This window comes from Spermophilus citellus, assembly GCF_964194105.1.
Source record: "Spermophilus citellus genome assembly, chromosome: 4".
Taxonomy (NCBI): Eukaryota; Metazoa; Chordata; class Mammalia; order Rodentia; family Sciuridae; genus Spermophilus; species Spermophilus citellus.
The window spans coordinates 29,907,963-29,927,063 of NC_138185.1; the positions used below are offsets into that span (position 1 = coordinate 29,907,963).

At 45.7% G+C, this 19,101-nt stretch overlaps 1 protein-coding gene and 1 long non-coding RNA gene across 2 annotated transcripts; one reads left to right on the forward strand and one right to left on the reverse strand.

The window, feature by feature from the left end:
• Window positions 1-8,556: 8,556 nt before the first annotated feature.
• LOC308646617 lies at window positions 8,557-10,824 on the reverse strand. Its single transcript, XR_014021434.1, has 3 exons — window positions 10,690-10,824; window positions 9,963-10,182; window positions 8,557-9,063 (listed from the first exon to the last, which is right to left on the reverse strand). It is a non-coding gene; the product is annotated as an uncharacterized lncRNA (long non-coding RNA).
• A 54-nt stretch (window positions 10,825-10,878) lies between these two features.
• On the forward strand, window positions 10,879-14,468 carry AP5S1 (adaptor related protein complex 5 subunit sigma 1). The gene is made up of 3 exons (XM_081289796.1): window positions 10,879-11,093; window positions 12,215-12,406; window positions 13,837-14,468. Exons 2-3 carry the CDS (start codon window positions 12,231-12,233, stop codon window positions 14,261-14,263), a joined length of 603 nt encoding a protein of 200 aa, XP_081145922.1. The 5' UTR covers window positions 10,879-11,093; window positions 12,215-12,230; the 3' UTR covers window positions 14,264-14,468.
• The last annotated feature ends 4,633 nt before the right edge of the window (window positions 14,469-19,101 follow it).

Genomic DNA, 19,101 nt, shown 5'->3' on the forward strand with positions numbered 1-19,101 from the left:
CGTCAGGACACCAGGAAGAGTGCCCCATCTCCCTTCCCCCAGCAGGGAAGCTTTAACTTTCTTCCTGGATGCTCTTAAAGAGAAACAGATCAGGCAGGGAGGCTGTTTAAAATCCTGGGCTGCCAGCCAGTTTTGAAGGTTGTTTTGCTGGGGCCAGGGCGGGGCAGGAATTCCAGCCTGCCAGGAGCCCAGGAGCAGCCACGTGCTGTGCATTCACATGGTTAAAGAGCTGTGTGGAGTTGGGCACTAGCACAGGGAGCTGGGCAGTGCTGGCCCAGACAAGGCAGCAGGCACCAGTCTGGTCTAGGGGGGGTTGGCATGGGGGAAAGAATTTCCATCTGATTCATGGTCTGAGTTGCACACTCAGTCACTTTTTTTGCAATCACAATGTTTAAGGACACTTTTTTTTTTTAAAGGAAGAATATCCAGCATTTCCTCAAAATCACACATCATCAGCATAGACTCTGGACCTGAAGAACCAACCACCACGTGGGGTAAGGTTATTTCTAGCATTTTAGGAGGTCCCTCATGTTCTTCCCATGCATGACTCCCACTCCATAGGTAATTCCTATTGTGACCTCTATCATGGTAGTTTGGTTTAATGAAATCATAGAGTTAGTACTCTTCTGATTTTTTTTCATTTGGCCTAATGATTTTGATGTTCGTCATGTTCTCATTTAGTGAGAATTTGTTGCTAAGTAGTTCATGATATGGATATGTATCCTTTAATTGGATTAATTCATTCTACTCTTTTTTCTTTTGTATTTATTTATTTATGGGGCTGGGGATCCAACCCAGGGTTTCACACATGCTGGATAAGTGCTCTACCAACTGAACTATATCCCAAGACCTCTTCTGTTTTGAAATGTTTTTTTAAAAAATTAAAGTATAGCTTGATGTAGTGGCATGTACCTGTAGTCCAAGCTACTCAGGAGGCTGAGGCGGAAGGATTGCTTGAGCCCAGTGTTTCAAGGCTGGCCTGGGCAACATAGACATATCTCAAAGAAAAAAAGCAAATACAAAAAAAAAAAAAAAAAAAAAAAAAAGGAGGAGGAGGAGGAGAAAGAGAATAGGGAGGAGGAGAAGGAGGAGGAAACACACATACACACACACACACACACACACACACACACACACACACTCCCTGTCATTTGCCATGTGATGCCCAGCACTGCCTCAGGACTTTGCTAATAAGAAGACTATCACCAGATGTGGCCACTGACCTTGGACCAGAACCATGAATAAAATAAAAAAAAAAAAAAAAGAAAAAAAGTTAGCTGGGCACAGTGGCACACTTCATAATCAGTAATCACAGTGATTTGGGAGGCTGAGGCAGGACAATGGGCAGTTTGAGGCTACCCTTGGCAATTTAGGGAGACTTTGTTACAAAATGAAAAATAAAAAGAGTTGAAATGTAGCTCAGAGGTAGAGAACATCTAGGTTCAATTCCCAGTACTGGGGAAAAAAAGTGATTAATATGTAGTAAAATTCACCCTTTTGAGCATATAGTTCTGTGAGATTTGTTTTTGTATTTTTGTTTGTTTGGTAGTGGGGATTAAACCCAGAGGTGATTTACCACTGAGCTACATCTGCAGTCCTTTTTATTTGATTTTGAAACAAGATTTTGCTAAATTGCTTAGGGCCTTGCTAAATTGCTGAGGCTGGCCTCAAACTTGTGATCCTCTTGCCTCAGCCTCCTGAGTCACAGGGATTACAGGTGTGTGCCACTGTGCATACAGTTCTGTATTCACTACCACAATCAGGACATGCAGAACACAGTGGGGCACTCCTGTAATCCCAGCAATTTGGGTGGCTGAGGCAGAAGGATCCTTGGCAACTAAGTGAGGATCCTTGTCTCAAAACTAAAAATAAAAAGGACTGCAAATGTAGCTCAGGGGTAAAGCACTGGTAGAATGCCAGTCCTTACACCAACTCACCTTCCCACCAACAATGTCTAAGAGTCTTGTTCCACATTCTTGTCAAAATTGGCAAATTGTAGCTGGGCACAGTGGTACATGCCTATAATCCCAGCGACCTGGGAGGCTGAGGTAGGATGATCACAAGTTCAAAGCCAGCCTCAGCAACTTAGTAAGGCTCTAAGCAACTTAGCAAGACCCTGTTTCAAAATAAAAAATTAAAATGGGCTGGGAATGTGGCTCAGTGGTTAAATGTTCCTGGTTTCAATCCCTGGTACCAAAATTTTTTAAAAACAAATTTTAAAAAGAACGAAAAATTTAAAAAATTGGCAAATTATAATTTCTATCTCTTAACAGAGAATGTGAATTCTGTATATAGCAAATAACTCTGGCAAATGTTGAGTGCTGAACCCATATACTATCATGTGGCCTCGCAGGTGTTTGAGTGATGCAGATTCAGTCTTTTTCTGACTCCTATATTGAAAAATGAGACAATATTTGCCTTAGTCTTGATTTTTTTTTTTTTTTTGGAAGATACTGAGGATGGAATCCAAGGGTACTCTATCTCTGAGTGACATTCCAAGCCCCCTTTTTATTTTTTTAAGACAGGGTCTCACTAAATTTCTGAAGTTAGCCACAAATTTGCAATCCTCCTGCCTCAGCCTCTCTAGTAACTGGGATTACAGGCCTATGCCACCATGATTTGCTTTGATTTTTTTCTGTCAATTCAGATTCTTTAAACATCAGTGATTTAAGCCAAACATGGTAGTACATGCCTGGAATCCCAGGTGCTCAGGAGGCTGAGGCAGGAGGATGGTGGGTTCAAAGCCAGCCTCAGCAAAAGTGAGGCACCAAGCAACTCCATGAGTCCCTGTCTCTAAATAAAATATAAAATAGGGCTGGGGATGTAGCTCAGGGGTTGAGTACCCCTGAGCTCAATCCCTAGTACCAAAAAACAAAAGCAAAGACAAACAAACAAAAACACCCAAATCAGTGACTTAACCAGGTGTGGTGGCACATGCCTATAATCCCAGCAACTTGGAAGGCTGAGAGGATCACAAGTTCAAAGCCAGCCTCAGCCATTTAGCAAGGCCCTAAGCAATTTAGTGAGATCCTGTAGCTAAATAAAATTTTAAAAGGGCTGGGGATGTGGCTCAGTATGTTTTTTTTTTTTTTATTTTTTTTTCCAACAAAAAGGAGAAAAAAAATCAGTGACTCTCTATAGAGTTAATTAGCTCTGTGTTAACTGGCTTGAGTCCTCTGTTGACAACAGCCCATGACAATCTAGAAAGCATGATTTCTATAAGGTCTTCATCCCTGATCCCTGAAATTGAACAGAAGGACATCCTTCTTTCCACAGGCAATAAAGCTGTTGGTGTGGTGCAAAAAGAAGTTTAGATGGGAAGGTCCATAGACACGTAGAATCTGGAATTAATCAGGAAAGGACAATTGAGTAATGATGGAGAAGTGGCTGCTTTGCAGCTGTCAAAGTCATGCCTGGAGAGAATGTTGGATGATGTGAGAGTATTCACAATGTAGTGCTCAAAGAAGACAGTTGATTATGGGACAGAAGGTAAGAAGCATCCCCACCCTCCCCACACAGGAGTCTGTGTGGCTGCCAAGGAGTGTAGGGAGGGTGGCCCCAGCCCCACCCCACCCGCATTGGTATGTACCCCCCAAGGGGGGTGACCACAGCTGCCAGGCTCTGAGTCAGTGGGGCCTGGGGCAGCGGGGAAGGAAAGGGGCCTCACGTGGCTGGGCCCACACTGCCTCGTGGAGCCTCTGGCTTTCAGCCCTGCAGGAAGCGTGGCTGTTTGAAAGGACGAATCACACATAGCCTAGTCCTCCTGGGGCCCAGCCAAGGCCACTTCCCTGAAAGGAGGGATGCATGGGGGAGGAGGGGTGTTCCTGTGTTGAAAATGGGAGTACCAGGAAAGAAGGCCATCCAATCCAATCCTGGAGTAGAAGGCAGCTCCCAGGGTTGAGTTGTAGAGAATTAGCCGAGTTGGGGTTGGGGAAGGGTTAATGACCTTACAGAGATCTGTGGGAAGAGGGACTGAGTCAGATCTTGTGGTAACCATGACCGGATATGGGAGAAGGAGACACACAAGGGAAGTGCAAGGGGCAGGCTGAAATCTATTGATATATACACGTCCCACGATGCTACGTGCAATATCAGGAAAGTTACTTAATCTCACTGGGCCCCTACTTCCTCATCTGTAAAATGGGGATAATAAAGACTGTATTTCAAAGGGTTGCAAACTGGATCTAATGGTTTGATGTAAGTAAAGCACTCAGAACAGGGCCTGCCTACAAGTGCCACAGGAGAGTCTGCTACAGCTGTTACTACACACGAAGGGACAGTGTAGAAAGTAAAAGGAGATCGGGATGGTTAAAAGGAACAGCCTAATTAATTTAATTAAAGGGGCTGTTGTGGAGGGTCCCTTCCCTTCCTGCACATGAACAGGTCCCTGGGTATGGGTTATAGGAGAAAGCCCACCTACAGTGTGCAGAAGCAGGCAGCGTGGGCTCCAGTCTGGGTAGAAGCTATGGATGGATGTTTGGGGGAGACAGAGGATGGGAAAACTCGTGAGAGACCTGTAGGAGGCTCTTAGCATAGGGTGATGCCAACTCTGAGATGGCTCAGGGAGGTGGAGTAGAGGGAGGCACAAGTCTTGTCTGACTTTTGGGCAGCCAAAATCCACCCAATATTCAGCCTGTCTTGATTCTCAAAAAAGCACATCCCCTCCTCATCTTAGTTTCTCATAGATTCTGCCTTGCTCTTTGAGAAATGCTAGTCACCTTTAACATGGAGTCAGTCAAAAAGTCTACTGCCTGGCCAGGCACGATAGCGCACACTTGTAGTCCCAGTGGCTCGGGAGGCTGAGACAGGATGGCAAGTTCAAAGCCAGCTTCAGCAACAGCAAGGCACTAAGCAACTCAATGAAACCCTGTCTCTAAATAAAATAGAAAATAGGGCTGGGGATGTGGCTCAGTGGCCAAGTGCCAGGGTGCAACTCCCAGTACCAGAAAAAAAAAAAAAAGAAAGAAAAAGAACTAACAGGGCTGCCAGGTGGGGGTGCACACCTGTAATTGCAGCAACTCGGGAAGCCAAGGCAGGAGGATCACAAATTCAAAACTAGTCCCACCAACTTGGCAAAGCCCCTAGGCAACTTAGTAAGATCCTGTCTCAAGATAAAAAATAAAAAGGGCTAGGGATGTGGCTCAGTGATTAAGCACCCTTGGGTTCAATCCCCAATACCAAAACAAACCAAAAAATCAAAATAAAAGATAAAAAAGGGTGGGAGATGTAACTCAGTGGTACAAGTACCCCTGGGTTCAATTCTCAATACTAGGAAAAAAAAAGGAGGGAGTAGAAATGAGCCAACTGGGGGCTGGGGATGTGGCTCAAGCGGTAGCGCGCTCGAGTGGCATGCGTGTGGCCTGGGTTCGATCCTCAGCACCACATACAAACAAAGATGTTGTGTCCGCCAAAAACTAAAAAAAAATAAATATTAAAAAGTTCTCTCTCTCTCTCTCTCTCTTTAAAAAAAAAGAAAAAGAAAAAAAAAGAAAGAAAGAAATGAGCCTACTGGACCTGGAAGTTGGTTCTGATGTCTGGGAAAGGCAGCAGAGATTATCAAGCCTGACTGTCTATCAGCTAATCAGGACCCAGCTTGAGTAGATGAAGAGTAGAATTCATTTTCCCAATTGAGTCAATTCAGTCCCTGCATAGGTATCCTAGCAGCTCAGTAGTGGATGCCAAGTATGGTTCAAATAGGAAAGCCCCAGGCCACCTGCAGGTCTCACCCGTGGGTGTAGGGCAGTGGAGTGTGGGAATAAAGGGGTTGGGGAAGGGCGGGGCTTGAGGCAATTCCCCAACTCAGAGAACCACTGAGAGAGCAGGGCTAGGTAAGGGGGCATCTAAGTTGTGAGTGCCTCTGCTCACTGTCAAGAGAGGGAAGGGCCCCAGACGGGTTGTTTCCTTCAAGCTCCTCTTGATTTTCAGCATGCTTTATTAAATTGTACTTTTGTTCCTTCTCACCTTCTCTGTCTCTGTCACATACATACCTGATCCTGTATACTGGCTTTGCCTCAGATTCTAGGCTAACCACTCTAAAAGGAACCTGTAGCCCACTGCTACAACCCTCAGTCTCCACTGTGTTGTCCTCAGGACGGGTCTTGTAACCCCAGGACTCCCAGCCTGTATCCTGCCCCTGTCCCGTGCTTCTGAGCTGCTACCAGACCCAGAAAAGCCCACCTGTCTTTCCAATGCTAATCAATGCCCTTATCTGCCCCTGGATTAAGGGTTGTCAACATGTACTGATCTATTGAGTACCCATTAAGACCAGTGGCTTCATTACATAAATATGTGTGCTCAGCAAGAAGACTGTGGCACCTCTGGGGCCCATGTTCCTTCCTCCCTTACTATCCTCAGCATAGTGGGTTTTTTATGTTATTTTATTTTTTATTACTGGTGATTGAACTTAGGGGCACTAGACCACTTAGACACATCTCCAGCCCTATTTGTGTATTTTATTTAGAGACAGGGACTCACTGAGTTGCTTAGTGCCTCACCATTGCTGAGGCTGGCTTTGAACTCACAATCCTCCTGTCTCAGCCTCCTAAACCACTGGGATTACAGGTGTGTGCCACCATGCCCTGCAGCACAGTGTTTTTGACTTCAGGGGCCACAAGTTGACTGTGTGCTACAAAAGGTCAAGGAATGGTATCATATGAACTGGGTGTGATAGTGCATGCATATAATTCCAGGTACTCAGGAAGATGAGGCAGGAAGATCGAAAGTTCAAGGTCATCCTTATCAATTTAGCAAGATTCTGCAACTTATCAAGACCCGGTTTCCAAAAAATAATAAATTTAAATAAATAAAAATAAGGCTGAGGATGCAGTTCAGTCAGTGGTAGACAGTCCCTGGTTCAATCCCTCATACCACCATATAAAAACCCCCCAAACAAAACAAACAACCCACCCCACACAAAACTATATTCCTTATCTGGAAAATTCTGGGAGGCATTTCTGACTGACCTCTGGTCCACTTTGGGTTTGCTCTGACCTACTCCTCTTGTCCAAAATGCCCTTCCTGCCAGGTGCAGCTTCTGAACTCCTTCCTACCTCTTCAGAAAGCCCAGTTCAGATGTTACCTTTGAGTAATATTCCCAGACTGATCCTCCAGGCTTCTTCCCATTCTTGAGCCTCTTGGACCTCTCTGCCTCTGTTTTATCTGTTCCACCTGTCTGCCCAGAGCCTGCCCTGGAAACTCTTGAGTACCCAGATGATATTATACCCAGCAGAAAGAGCAAACGAGCACATGAATGAATAAAATGTATGTCTTCCTTTTATTTCAGACCATGACTATCCTTTGCAATCTTGGTCAAATTCTTCCTCTCTTCTGCAGGCTGGCTGCTGTGGGAAGCAGAGTTCATGCCTTAAAATAAATGCTTTCCACTGGGCACTCTGCTGTGTGATGGGGGCCACATCAAGGAGCCATTTAGTCATCTGCTAAATGAGAGGCTATACTTAAAAGTTTCTTTTCATTGTGCTGGAGATGCACTTCAGTGATAGTGCTCTTGCCCAGCATGCTCTATCCCCAATACATGGAAAAAATAAATTCGTATTTTAAATCTCCATTATTCCTAACTCAAGCCTGCATTCTTCTAGTGCAGAGGAAGGAGTCTATCAGACTTCAAAGAAGATATTTTAGTGAAATTGTCACCATCTATGAGTCATATAAAAATGAGGACTGTATGAGGGAAGTGGACTTGCATCCCTAAACTGGCTGAAATTTTCATTTTTACTGAAGTTTCTGTTGAATTAAATATATGGGAAAGTGTTCATATCTTAAGTGTCCAATTTGGTTAATATTTGCAAGGTGAATGTGCCAATATAATCATCACCCAGATTGAGGCACAGAATGTGACTGTCTCCCACAGCTCCCTCAAGTCCCTCCAGTCATTATCTCTCAAGGATAACTGCCATTCCGACTCATAACTGTGCAGAACAATTTGCTTAGATTTGTACACTTTTTTCCCTTTATCTTTTTTCTTTTGTGTGTGTTGCTGGTGATTAAACCCAAGGGCATTCTACCACTGAGTTACATCCCAGCCACCCACTTTTTTTTTTTTTTTTTTTTTTTTTTTGCTTTGAGACAGCGTCTTGCTAAGTTGCTGAGGCTAGCCTCTATCTTGCCATCCTTCTGCCTCGGTCTCCCAAAGTGCTGGGATTAGAGTTGTATACCACCATGCCTGGCCAATTTACACCCTTTCTGCTAAAGAAATCACATGGGGTCTACTTTTTTTTTTTAATACCAGTAATTGAACCCAGGGCCCTTTACCATGGATGGAGTCATATCCCCAGTCCTTTTTATTTATTTATTTATTTTAAGACAAGAGTCTTGTTAAGTTGCTAAGGGCCTTGCTAAATTGCTAAGGCTGGCCTCAAACTTGTGATCCTCCTGCGTCAGCCTTCCAAGCTGCTGGGATTACAGGCATGCAGCATGGCACCTGGCTTGTGTCTACATTTTTGTGACTAGTTTTTTTTTTTCACTCAACATTATGTCTGTGAGGTTATCCATATGTATATCAGTAGTTTTATTTCATTGTCATATAGTATTCTACCAAACAAGAATACACATGTATTTATTCATTTCATAACTGACAAGTATTTGGATAGTTTCCAGCTTGAAACAATTAAGAATAAAGCTACTGAGAATACTTCACATGTCTTTTGGTGACTAATGACTCCCAGTTCACCCAGGTATGTATCAAGAGTAGAACTGCTAGATCACAAAGCAGTGTGGTTGGCTGAGTAAGTATTGCTGGCTGGGTAGATATTTCCATGGTGCCCAAGTGTGTCCTGAAGTGTGTCCTGGATATAGAAGAGGCCAGCGGCCAAGGAGAAGGGCTCTCCTATAAGCAGCCCTCAGCAAAACCATCAGGTGAGACTTCCCTCTCTGCTGCTTTCCACCCCCACGGCCACTCCCCAGCAGGCGGAGGAAACCCTCCATGATATCACTCCTCTGGGTTCTCCACAGTCCTCCAGAATAGTGGTTCAGGCCAGCCTGTCTCCTCCATGAACCCTATACAAGGTCAGTCCTGTAGTGATCTGCAACTTGGTGTAGACTCACTGCCTAAGGAGTAGACAGAAGTCAGAAACCTGTGTTCCAGATGCTAGGTGGGCCCCCAAATAAAGCCCTCTGCCAGTTCATTGCTGTAATCAGCTGGCAAACATGAGGCCTGACTGAGAGTGATAAGAACTGAGGACCAGGAATTCAGCCAACATCACTCCACATCACTCACCAGCTCAGTGGCTGAGGCCCCGCACTATCTTTGGGCCTATCCCTCCACCTACAAATTCATTTAAGTATTATACCTGTGGTCAAAATGCTCACATACCTTAGCCAGCACCGCTCCCCAGGGTCCTAGGCCAAAAGGCCCAGAGTGTACTTTCTCAGGGGATTTTGACTCCAGGACCCCTGCTTGGGCCACTGTGCCCTATCCTCATTTCTTTTTTCTTTCTTTTTTTCTTTTTTTTTTTTTTTTTTGGTACCAGGGATTGAACTTGGGGGCACTCAACCATTGAGCCACCTCCCCAGCCCTATTTTGTATTTTATTTAGAGATAGGGTCTCACTGAGTTGCTTAGCACTTAGCAGTTTCTGAGGCTGGCTTTGAACTAGAGATCCTCCTGCCTCAGCCTCCAAAGCTGCTAGGATTATAGGGGTCTGCTACTGCACCTGGCCCTTCATTTCTTATCACAGGAAGGGTGTTCAGGTCCCTTCAGTCCTGCCTTGTGCCTTCTCCTGGAAAGTGAAGATGGAAGCCACAACCCACCCCATGGGAGCAGGTGTACACTACTGCTGCTGGGAGACCTTCATAATGGTTCAAGAGGCCAATGGGCAGTCTGAGAAGGAAGCCTTCCCCAAAGTTTGGGTCTGAGTATATTTGGAAGGGGGAGGGGAGGTGATTCCAGACTAAGGGAATCTACAGCCAGTATAGAGAGGCTCTGCAGCATAGAACACTGGGACATACCTGGGGAGGCTCAAGCCGTTCACTTGCCAAGAAGTGAAGGAGTATACACCTTTGGTTGCGGGGAACAGTGCAGGGCAGACCCCAAACATTTCTGGGCCATGTCTCCAGGTTGAGGTCTTTACAAGGCTCTGGAGGCTGGCACCTGACAGTGCCCATTTCAAGTTTAATGTATAAATCTCTTCATGATGGCCTCCTTCCAAGGAGTCAAGCAGGGATCCTGCTGGAGGTGGGACATGAAAAGAAAAAAAAATGGTCAGCCCTACTAAGCGCTGGCCCCTGCTGTTATTATATTATGGGATTTCACTGGGGCTCAGCGGAAGTTGATCTGCCAGGAACACGCAACTGTGACAGGACTGGGATCAAAGTTCAAATCTTTCTATGCCAAACTCAGCCCCAGTCTTAGCCGGCTGAGGGAACCCTATATATAGGCAAAATTGCCTATATATACCTATTTCCCTGCAAATTCATAATTTTTCAGGGCCTTTGATCCTCACACAATGGTCAGTCTAGGAAGTAAACCAGCCACCTCGAGGCCCTGAGGCGTAGCCACGAGCCGCACTAGGTTGGCAGGCAGCCAGGGAGCCTGCACTCCGCGCTCGGGCTACTCTCGGCCTCCTGGGAAAGCACGCGCACTGGTGGCCGTCGCGGCGACGCGCCCCCTCGCGGCCGCCCGGGTCGGTGGCCAGGGGCGGGGCTAGGTCAGGGCTTCCAGCCTGGCAGCACATACCCGCACGGCTTCCACGGAGAACTCAGATCCCCGTGTGGAGAACAATGAAGCCCGCTTGCGCCCCGGGCCTCAGTGTCGGAAAGTACCTGGAACCCAAAGCAACGCACGCTACGCAAGGGCCCCGCCTACTCCGACCCGCGGCGCTCTTGCTCGTGCCTGCCGCCGGCGTGCGCAGGCGCCCACGAATCGTGAGGCCGCCATTGCTTGCCCACTGCCGTGTTGGGCTCCCATTTCGAAGTCCGCCGCCCGGAGGGAAGGCTGAATGCTACGCCTCGATAACAGCGTCCTAGTGCTGTAGGTGCAGCACGTTCAGAACTGAAAACCCTCTCAACGCCAGGCTGATCGGAATAAGAAACTACAATTCCCAAAGTGCATTGCACCGCAGGGTTGCGGGAAGTAGTGACGTAAGGCTCCTCGGCCGCTACCATTATTCTGGTGGGGGGCTGGGGGACGCGGGCTGATGACGCGCTCTGGTTGCCTCTGGCGGGTCACCGGAGGTCAGCGCTAGGGAATAAGGGTTCGGGTCTCCAAGTGCCTTCGGGATATATACAATTCCAGCCCTCAGGCCTTTCAACCCTCAGGCCAGCCACTGAACTAAGGAGTTATTATTATTATTATTATTATTATTATTATTATTATTATTATTTTGAAATAATCAACTCCCGTATACTTTTGTTTGTTTGTTTTGGTACTGGGGATTTAACCCAGCGGCGCTCTACCACTGAGTTACAGCCCCAGCCCTTTTTATTTTTTATTTTGATAGGGTTCCCCTAAATTGCTGAGGTTGGCCTTGACTTTGTGATCCTCTTGTCTCAGCCTCCTGAGTTGCTGGGATTATAGGTGTGTGCCACCTCACACAGTTTCCCGTATATTCATTGATAAGACTAGCCAGTCTTCACATCTTTTATCCCCTTTATCATTTCTTCTTTTCTCCGTATACCTATTCTGCCACACACACACCCCTCCTGGTTTGATTTAGCTGCATTTGGTGCCTCTTTACCTCTGTACTTAAAGGTATGTCTCTATGTATTTTTTTTTTTTTCCTGAAAACAGGGACATATTCCTACATTCAAAACCAGGTAACATTGACCAAGACCATCTTCTAACCCATAGTCCGTATTTAAATGTTTCCAGTTGTCCTAGTAATTCCCTATGTGGAAATTGTCTTTTTCCTGGCCTAGGATCCAGTTCAGGAGCCCATGTTGCATTTAGCTGTCAGGTTTCTTTAGTTTTCTTCAGTCTAGAGTGGCTCCTCAGGTTTTCCTGGACTCTTGAGACCTTGACTTTTTTGGAGATTCTTGGCCAGTTGTTTTGAAGAACTAGGTTTAGGGTGTCTGTGATTTCTTCACCACTAGATGCTCTGACTCGGCATCACAGAGGCTGGAGTGGGTGTTGGCTGGGTGAGGGGGGTTCAGTGTCCAGCCACATTGGCCTCTGGACCCACCCCAGATGCTGCTGGGCCACACCCACAGGTGCTTCCCAAGCTGGGGTTTCACTCTCACCCAGGTCTTTGGCTTTTCTGTAGCACCCACCACAGAGCCATGGTCCACGCCTTCCTCATCCACACCTTGAGGGCCCCAAATGTGGAGGACACAGGCCTTTGTCGAGTGCTGTACTCCTGTGTCTTTGGTGCTGAGAAGTCAACTGATGATCCTCGACCACATGGTGCAGAGAGGGATAGGCTTCTCCGCAAGGAGCAGATTTTGGCGGTAGCCAGGTAACCACAGTCCAACTCCAGGCTTCACTGAGCACGCGGCTGATTGTGATAGGCGCTCTGGGGGCATGCAGCAACACAGGAGGACTAAGAAGCAGGGAGGATATCTTGGAGTGGTTTTTCCCAGAGTCTTCCACAGGTGTTAATAGTGTTAATATGAAAGAGGGTTGAAGAGGGCTGGGGATTGTAGCTCAGCCATAGAGCATTTGCCTGGCATGCTCAAAGCCCTGACTTCAAACCTCATCACTGCAAGAAAAGTTTAAGGAAATAATGTTAATGGTTTTGTAATCATTATTATAGTGAGCACTTATCGAGTCTGTATGTGCTAAGCATTTATGTTTTGAGCATTTCACATTTATTATTAATTCATTTAATTGTCATAATAGTTTTTTGAGGTAGCTACAGTTATCCCCACCTTACATACAATGTGCAATGAGGTGCACAGTGTTTAAGGAACTTAACTTGCCAGGATTATACAGCTAGAAAGTGACACAGCTGAGATTGGAGTGTAGGCAAGCAGACCACAGTGCAGATTCAACATACTTTGTAGTGCAGGACTTCTCAGGGCCTTTATTGTGCTGTAGGCTTTCTGTATCTCTAAGAAAGAAAGAATATGTATACCCCAGCCATCTTTATACTAAGGTCCTCCCGAATGTTTGGATTCAGAGCACAATTTGGAAAACATTGTTCCAAAGAGGCTATCCTTGAACCTTCCCATCCCAGACTTAGTTACCAGAGTTTTTCCCCTCTGCATTCTGGGTAGGAAATTGCTACTCTGGGCAACTTTTACTGATTCCTGCCCGCCTCTTGTTCTCGACTTCCCCTCCCTCCCTGTAGCATAGAAAACCAAACAGATATCTTCACTATTTTATTATTTTGGTGCTGGGGATTGAACTCAGGGCCTTGCACATGTTAAGCACATACTTTGCCACTTAGATATACCCCAGCCCCAACAAATGCTTTAAAACCAGGCTGTGCATGACTCAAATTAGAAGGCAATTTAGGAAGGATCACAGGGAGTTTTCAATGGAAAGATGGGAAACTTTATTTTTACTTGGAGAAGGTTGCAGGGTGGGATGAAGGTAGAGAGGTTGGGTAGCCCAGGTTGGGCAATGGCACTTATTTTCCTTAGCAAGGCTTCTATGAAGCAGGTGGGACAGCCTCTTCTTCCCCTGGGGCCCTTTTTTAGCTGAAAAAGCTGTTTTTAGAACCTGCCTTCTCTTGGCCACATGTAGTAAAGTGGTCTAGGGCCCAGAGGCCAGGCCTGGATTCCAAGATGAGGTCATACTTCCTTGCTCTGTGGCACTGGAGAGGTCACTTAGTCTCTCTGAACCTCAGTTTCCTCACTTGAGATATGGGCGTAATGGTAGCTCCCAGAGTAGTCATGAGGATGACAGAAGTTGGGCCTCACCAGATCTGTCACTTCTTCCCAGGCAAGTGGAGTCAATGTGCCAGCTGCAGCAGCAGGCATCTGGCCGACCCCCAACGGACCTGCAGTCTCCATCCTCAGACGAGCCTGTGCCCCTGCAGGAGGCTCCACGAGGTGCTTTCCGCCTGGCAGCAGGAGACCCTTTCCAGGAGCCGAGAACTGTGGTGTGGTTGGGAATGCTCTCATTGGGCTTTGCCCTGGTGCTGGATGCCCATGAGAACCTGCTGCTGGCCGAGAGTACCATCCGGCTTCTGGCCCGCCTGCTCCTGGACCACCTCCGCCTGCTGACCCCTGGCTCCAGCCTCCTGCTGCGAGCTGACCGCATTGAAGGCATCCTTACCCGCTTTCTGCCCCATGGTCAGCTGCTTTTCCTCAATGACCACTTTGTCCAGGGTCTGGAGAAGGAATTCAGTGCTGCCTGGCCCCGCTGACCCCTCACTGGAATGGGGCTCACTGAGGGGACAGGGAAGGAATATAGAGATTCTACACACAGGGCTGGGGATGTGGCTCAAGCAGTAGCGCGCTCGCCTGGCATGCATGCGGCCCGGGTTCGATCCTCAGCACCACATACAAACAAAGATGTTGTGTCAGCCGAAAACTAAAAATAAATATTAAAAAAAAAATTCTCTCTCTCTCCCCCTCTCTCTCTCTCACTCGCTCTTAAAAAAAAAAAAAAAAAGAGAGAGAGATTCCACACACAGCCAGGGGAAGCTTGGCATTTGCCTCCTGCCTGACCTGTTTCTTGCTCTGATGTGCTGCCATATCCAGGACACATGGATGGGACAAGCTGGCAGCAAGGGGACCAGTATGAGGGTAGAAGTGGGACTGTGTCTATTCTCAGGTCACCAGAATCACAGAACATCCTGAGCCTAGAACTGCCATCGTGTGACTTACTCAGACCACTGCATTATGTATGTCAGACCTGACCTAGACTCTGCCTTCCTAAAGCCCCACTAGCCACTAGTGCTGGGGGATTAGGGGGGCGCTGCCTAAAACAGCACACCTTCTCCTTCCAAAGCCTCAGTCATTGCAGACTCCCTTCATGGTGGGGGTGGTTAGGCCCACAACCTGGCAGGCCCTGGCCCCTACCTTTGCAAATACTTAAGCAACATCATTGGAGATTTTGTTAGCAAGGGCCTCCTCTCAGCTAGCTCCACCTCAGTTCAGAAACACTGTTCAGCAGGGCATCCTGTAGCCCCTTGTGTGCCAAGCCCTAGCCCATCAGGTAGGGTTAAGATGCAGCATTTGGGAAGTCTGCGCTGGTTGACCTTGTCTTTCTCATTTTGTATTAAAAGTGCTGGTTGTGTGACCTTGCCCTTTGTGAGTTTGATAGACACATTCTTCTACAAGTGAGTGCCTCTTCGGATGGCCTGTGAGCTAGGTGTCTACTTCCTGCTCAAGGGTCTCCCGAGAGGTTTCTTGGGCGGCCTCTATATCTTGCCCGCCTCCTTGACTGCAGCCTCCACTGGTGGCAGGTCAGTGTGGGCCTCTGGGAAGGAGAGCCTGAGACAAGTATGTGCAGGTGGCTTATGTGAGAGGTAATCCTAGGCAATAGGAAGGGGAGGCAGCCCATCAGGTGTGACTCAATGGGGAGTTTCATGCTCAGATGGGGGCCAGTGTGTAGGTCACCTCTGAATTACCTCACCTGAGGGTTGGGGGTCGTGGGTGTTTGCCCACTTGCTTTAGTCTTTGCTTGTTGTCACAGGGTGTATAAATTCCTCGGCTCTTTCTGCTCTCAGAGAGTGGAGCTGAGCCTGCCTGCCAAAAATATATGGACGGGCCACTAAACACCAGTTGTTAGGAGGCCTTTAATCAGCAGCTTCTGGTGTTGGCCTAAAATTATTCAGTTAAAAAAAGAAAAATCATTATCATTTTCATGATCGGTCTGCTATTGTAAAGACAAGGCTTTCTTGGTGTGGGCAGAATGGCCTTCTGGGTGGTCAGGGTGCAGGTGGCATCCCCATCTCATGCTTCCCATGTATCGGTTGCCCTTGGTCACCCAGGATGAGTCCACCCACATGCATTTAGGAGGCAGCACCGTAATCAGCCCTTCTGTGTCTGCAGCCAAGGCCACCAGCCATACTGTAACCTTCTACTACCAGGGATAATCTTGGTGAAGTGGCTTTATTCTCACAAGAACAGGCCCTCTGGCCTCAGGGGAAGATCTCAAGCTTGCCTGATCTGAATTCTTTCTATTCAAACTGAACTTGAAGGAGAGATTGGGACCCTTCTGTCCTGGAAGTTGGAATTGGGCATGTTTGGTGGCCTTGGTTCCCATCTCCTGGGGCAAACTGATACATAGAGAATGGAGGAGACTGAGGCCACACCCTGGGGCTGCTGAGCCCCTGGTTCTTGTTCTGGCTGCCCAGTTACTACCTGGGTTTCTGTCACCCCATGAGCTCACCCAGTGTCCTTTCTACATTTTTCCACTTTGTTTTTGGATTGAACCCAGGTATACTTTACCACTGAGCTACATCCCCAGCCTTCTTTATTTTAATTTATTTATTATTATTATTATTTTTACTTTTTTCCCCAGTGAAAGAAAGTTTATTTTTCCCAACAACAACAATTATAAGTATAGATACTTGCCTAATTGTTCCAGACTGACACAAACACAGGTATTGGTCAAACAATAGCACATTCTGTTACAGGGATAATTAGTGCTATGGTCTGTGCCCACAGAGAAAATATCCCCAAATCATATGAATATATGGTAGGCATTATCAGGGAGCTTCTGTGAACAGCAAACTTTATGCCACAGACAAAAGCAAGGCTCTAGGTAGAAATCAAGAATCTTTTTGTGATTGTTAGCAAGAACCTCAATGCAAACTTGAAACCACTTTAGGAAGAATTACATGGAACACTTACAAGAGAAAGAGCACCAAGTTAAACTGGTCTAGATATGAGGAAATCTCTAAATCTTGTGGGTTTTCATTAATTCTGGGTCAGGAGAAATTAATAATAAATATTAATTAATTTATAATTAGTGGAATTCATAATTAATGGGATAATAATTGATACTATATGAATTTAGAATTAAGTTTTAATAGTGTTTTTGAAATCTGTCTCCATATTTTATTTTAAAAATATTTTTTAGTTGTAGTTGGACCCAATGCCTTTTGTTTTATTTATTTTTATGTGGTGCTGAGGATCGAACCCGGGCTGCACACATGCCAGGTGAGCGCCCTACCATTTGAGGCATAAGGGATGCTTGGGATGGTCCTGGATCATCACATACAAATGAAGATGTGGTGTCTGCCGATAACTAAAAAATAAATATTAAAAAATTCTCTCTCTTTAAAGAAAAAATTAAGATTGCTGCATAAATTGGGCACAGTGGCTCATACCTATAATCCCAGTGGCTTGGGAGGCTGAGACAGGAGGATCTCGAGTTCAAAGCCAGCCTCAACAATGATGAGGTACTTAGCAGCTCAGTGGTTAAGTGCCCCTGAGTTCAATCCCTGCTACCAAAAAAAAAAAAAAAAAAAAATTGCTAGAGAAGTAAACTTGCTTCACCTCCAAGCCTTCTGACTGTCTTCTTCCTGTCCTAGGAATCTGGGTCAAGCCACACACCCCTTGACCTCTTGAGAACTGGAGACATTTAGCAGCTGGTGTTGAAGCCAGGGCACAGAAAATGCTCTTGGGACAACAGGAAGATAGCAGGAAGGAAGTGGAGCCCTATATAGAGGAGGAAGTCACAGGTTTCAGGCCAGGCCATGGTGTTGCTAGGTGGTGTGGATCACTGGAGGCATAAGGGATGCTTGGGATGGTCCTGGATCATCACATCTCCTTCAGGACAGTGTTATTTTCCCTAGGCCTGTGACACAGCAGACTATTGTCCAGCAACCCCCAGGGCTCAGTCCTTTTCTTTAAACAATTATTCATATATTTTGTTGTAAACTCAAATACTATTTATCAGATGCAACACTCAGTGACCCCTTAATCAAAGCCCTGCATATTTATGCCATTAAATTGACCTTGATTTTTGCATTTTTGAATAGTTTTTTTAAAAAATGGGATTGAACCCAGGGCCATTTTACCAATGAGCTATATCCCCAGTTCTTCTTATTGCTTATTTTGAGACTATGGTCTCGCCAAGTTGCTGAGGGCCTCACTAAGTTGTTAAGGCTGGGCTGGAACTTGGGATCCTCCTATCTCAGACTTCTGAGTTGCTGGGTTTACTGCCCAGCTAATATACTTTATTTTCTAAAAGCAATTTTACATTCACAGAGAAATTGAGCAAAAAGTACAGAGAGTTCCCATATAATCCTTGTCCTCACATATGCATACCCTCCCATTATCAAATCCTGCCTAGAATGGGTATATTGTTACAATTGTTCAGTCTACATTGACCCATCAGCATCACCCAAAGTCCATAGATTCCCTTAGTATTCACTCTTGGTGTAGTGCTTTCTAAGAGTTTTGACATGTGTGTAGTGACATGTATCCATCATTGCAGTACACAGAGTAGTTTCATTGCCCCAAAATGCTCCTGTGTTTTGCCTATCTGTCATCCCTTCTCTTCCACTAACTCCTGGCAACTTCTAATCTTTTTGCCATCTCTCTGGGCTTATCTTTTTCAAATGTCATGCAGTGGAACCATACTAGCCTTACACAGTGGCTTCTTTCATGTAGTAATATGCATTAAATTTCTTTCATGTCTTCTCTAGGCTTGATTGCTCATTTTTTAAATTGCTGACTAATATCCCATCCTATAGATCAACTAGAGTTTATCCATCCACCTACCAAAGTACTCATGGTTGCTTCCAAGTTTTGGCAATTACAAATAAAGGTGCCCTACACATTCATTTTTGTGGGGCTATACAATTTCAATTCATTTGAGTGAATACCAAAAACTGTACATTCAGTTTGTAAGAGATTGCCAAATTGTCTTCCAAAGTGGCAATACCATTTTGCCAGTAACAGAGTTCCTGTTGTTCCACATCCTTACCAGCATTTGATGTTGTCAGTATTTAGACTTTGTTCATTCTAATAAGGGGCAATGGTATCTCATTGTTTTAATTTGCAATTCTCTATTGACATAATGTTGAACATCTTTTATGTACTTAACTTACCATCTGTATACCTTCTTTTGTGAGGTGTCTGTTCATATATATATATATATATATATATATATATATATATATATATATATATTGTACACAATACATTTATTTTATTTATTTATTTTTATGTGGTGCTGAGGATTGAACCCAGCACCTTGCACACGGTAGGCGAGCGCTCCACTGCTGAGCCACAACCCCAGTCC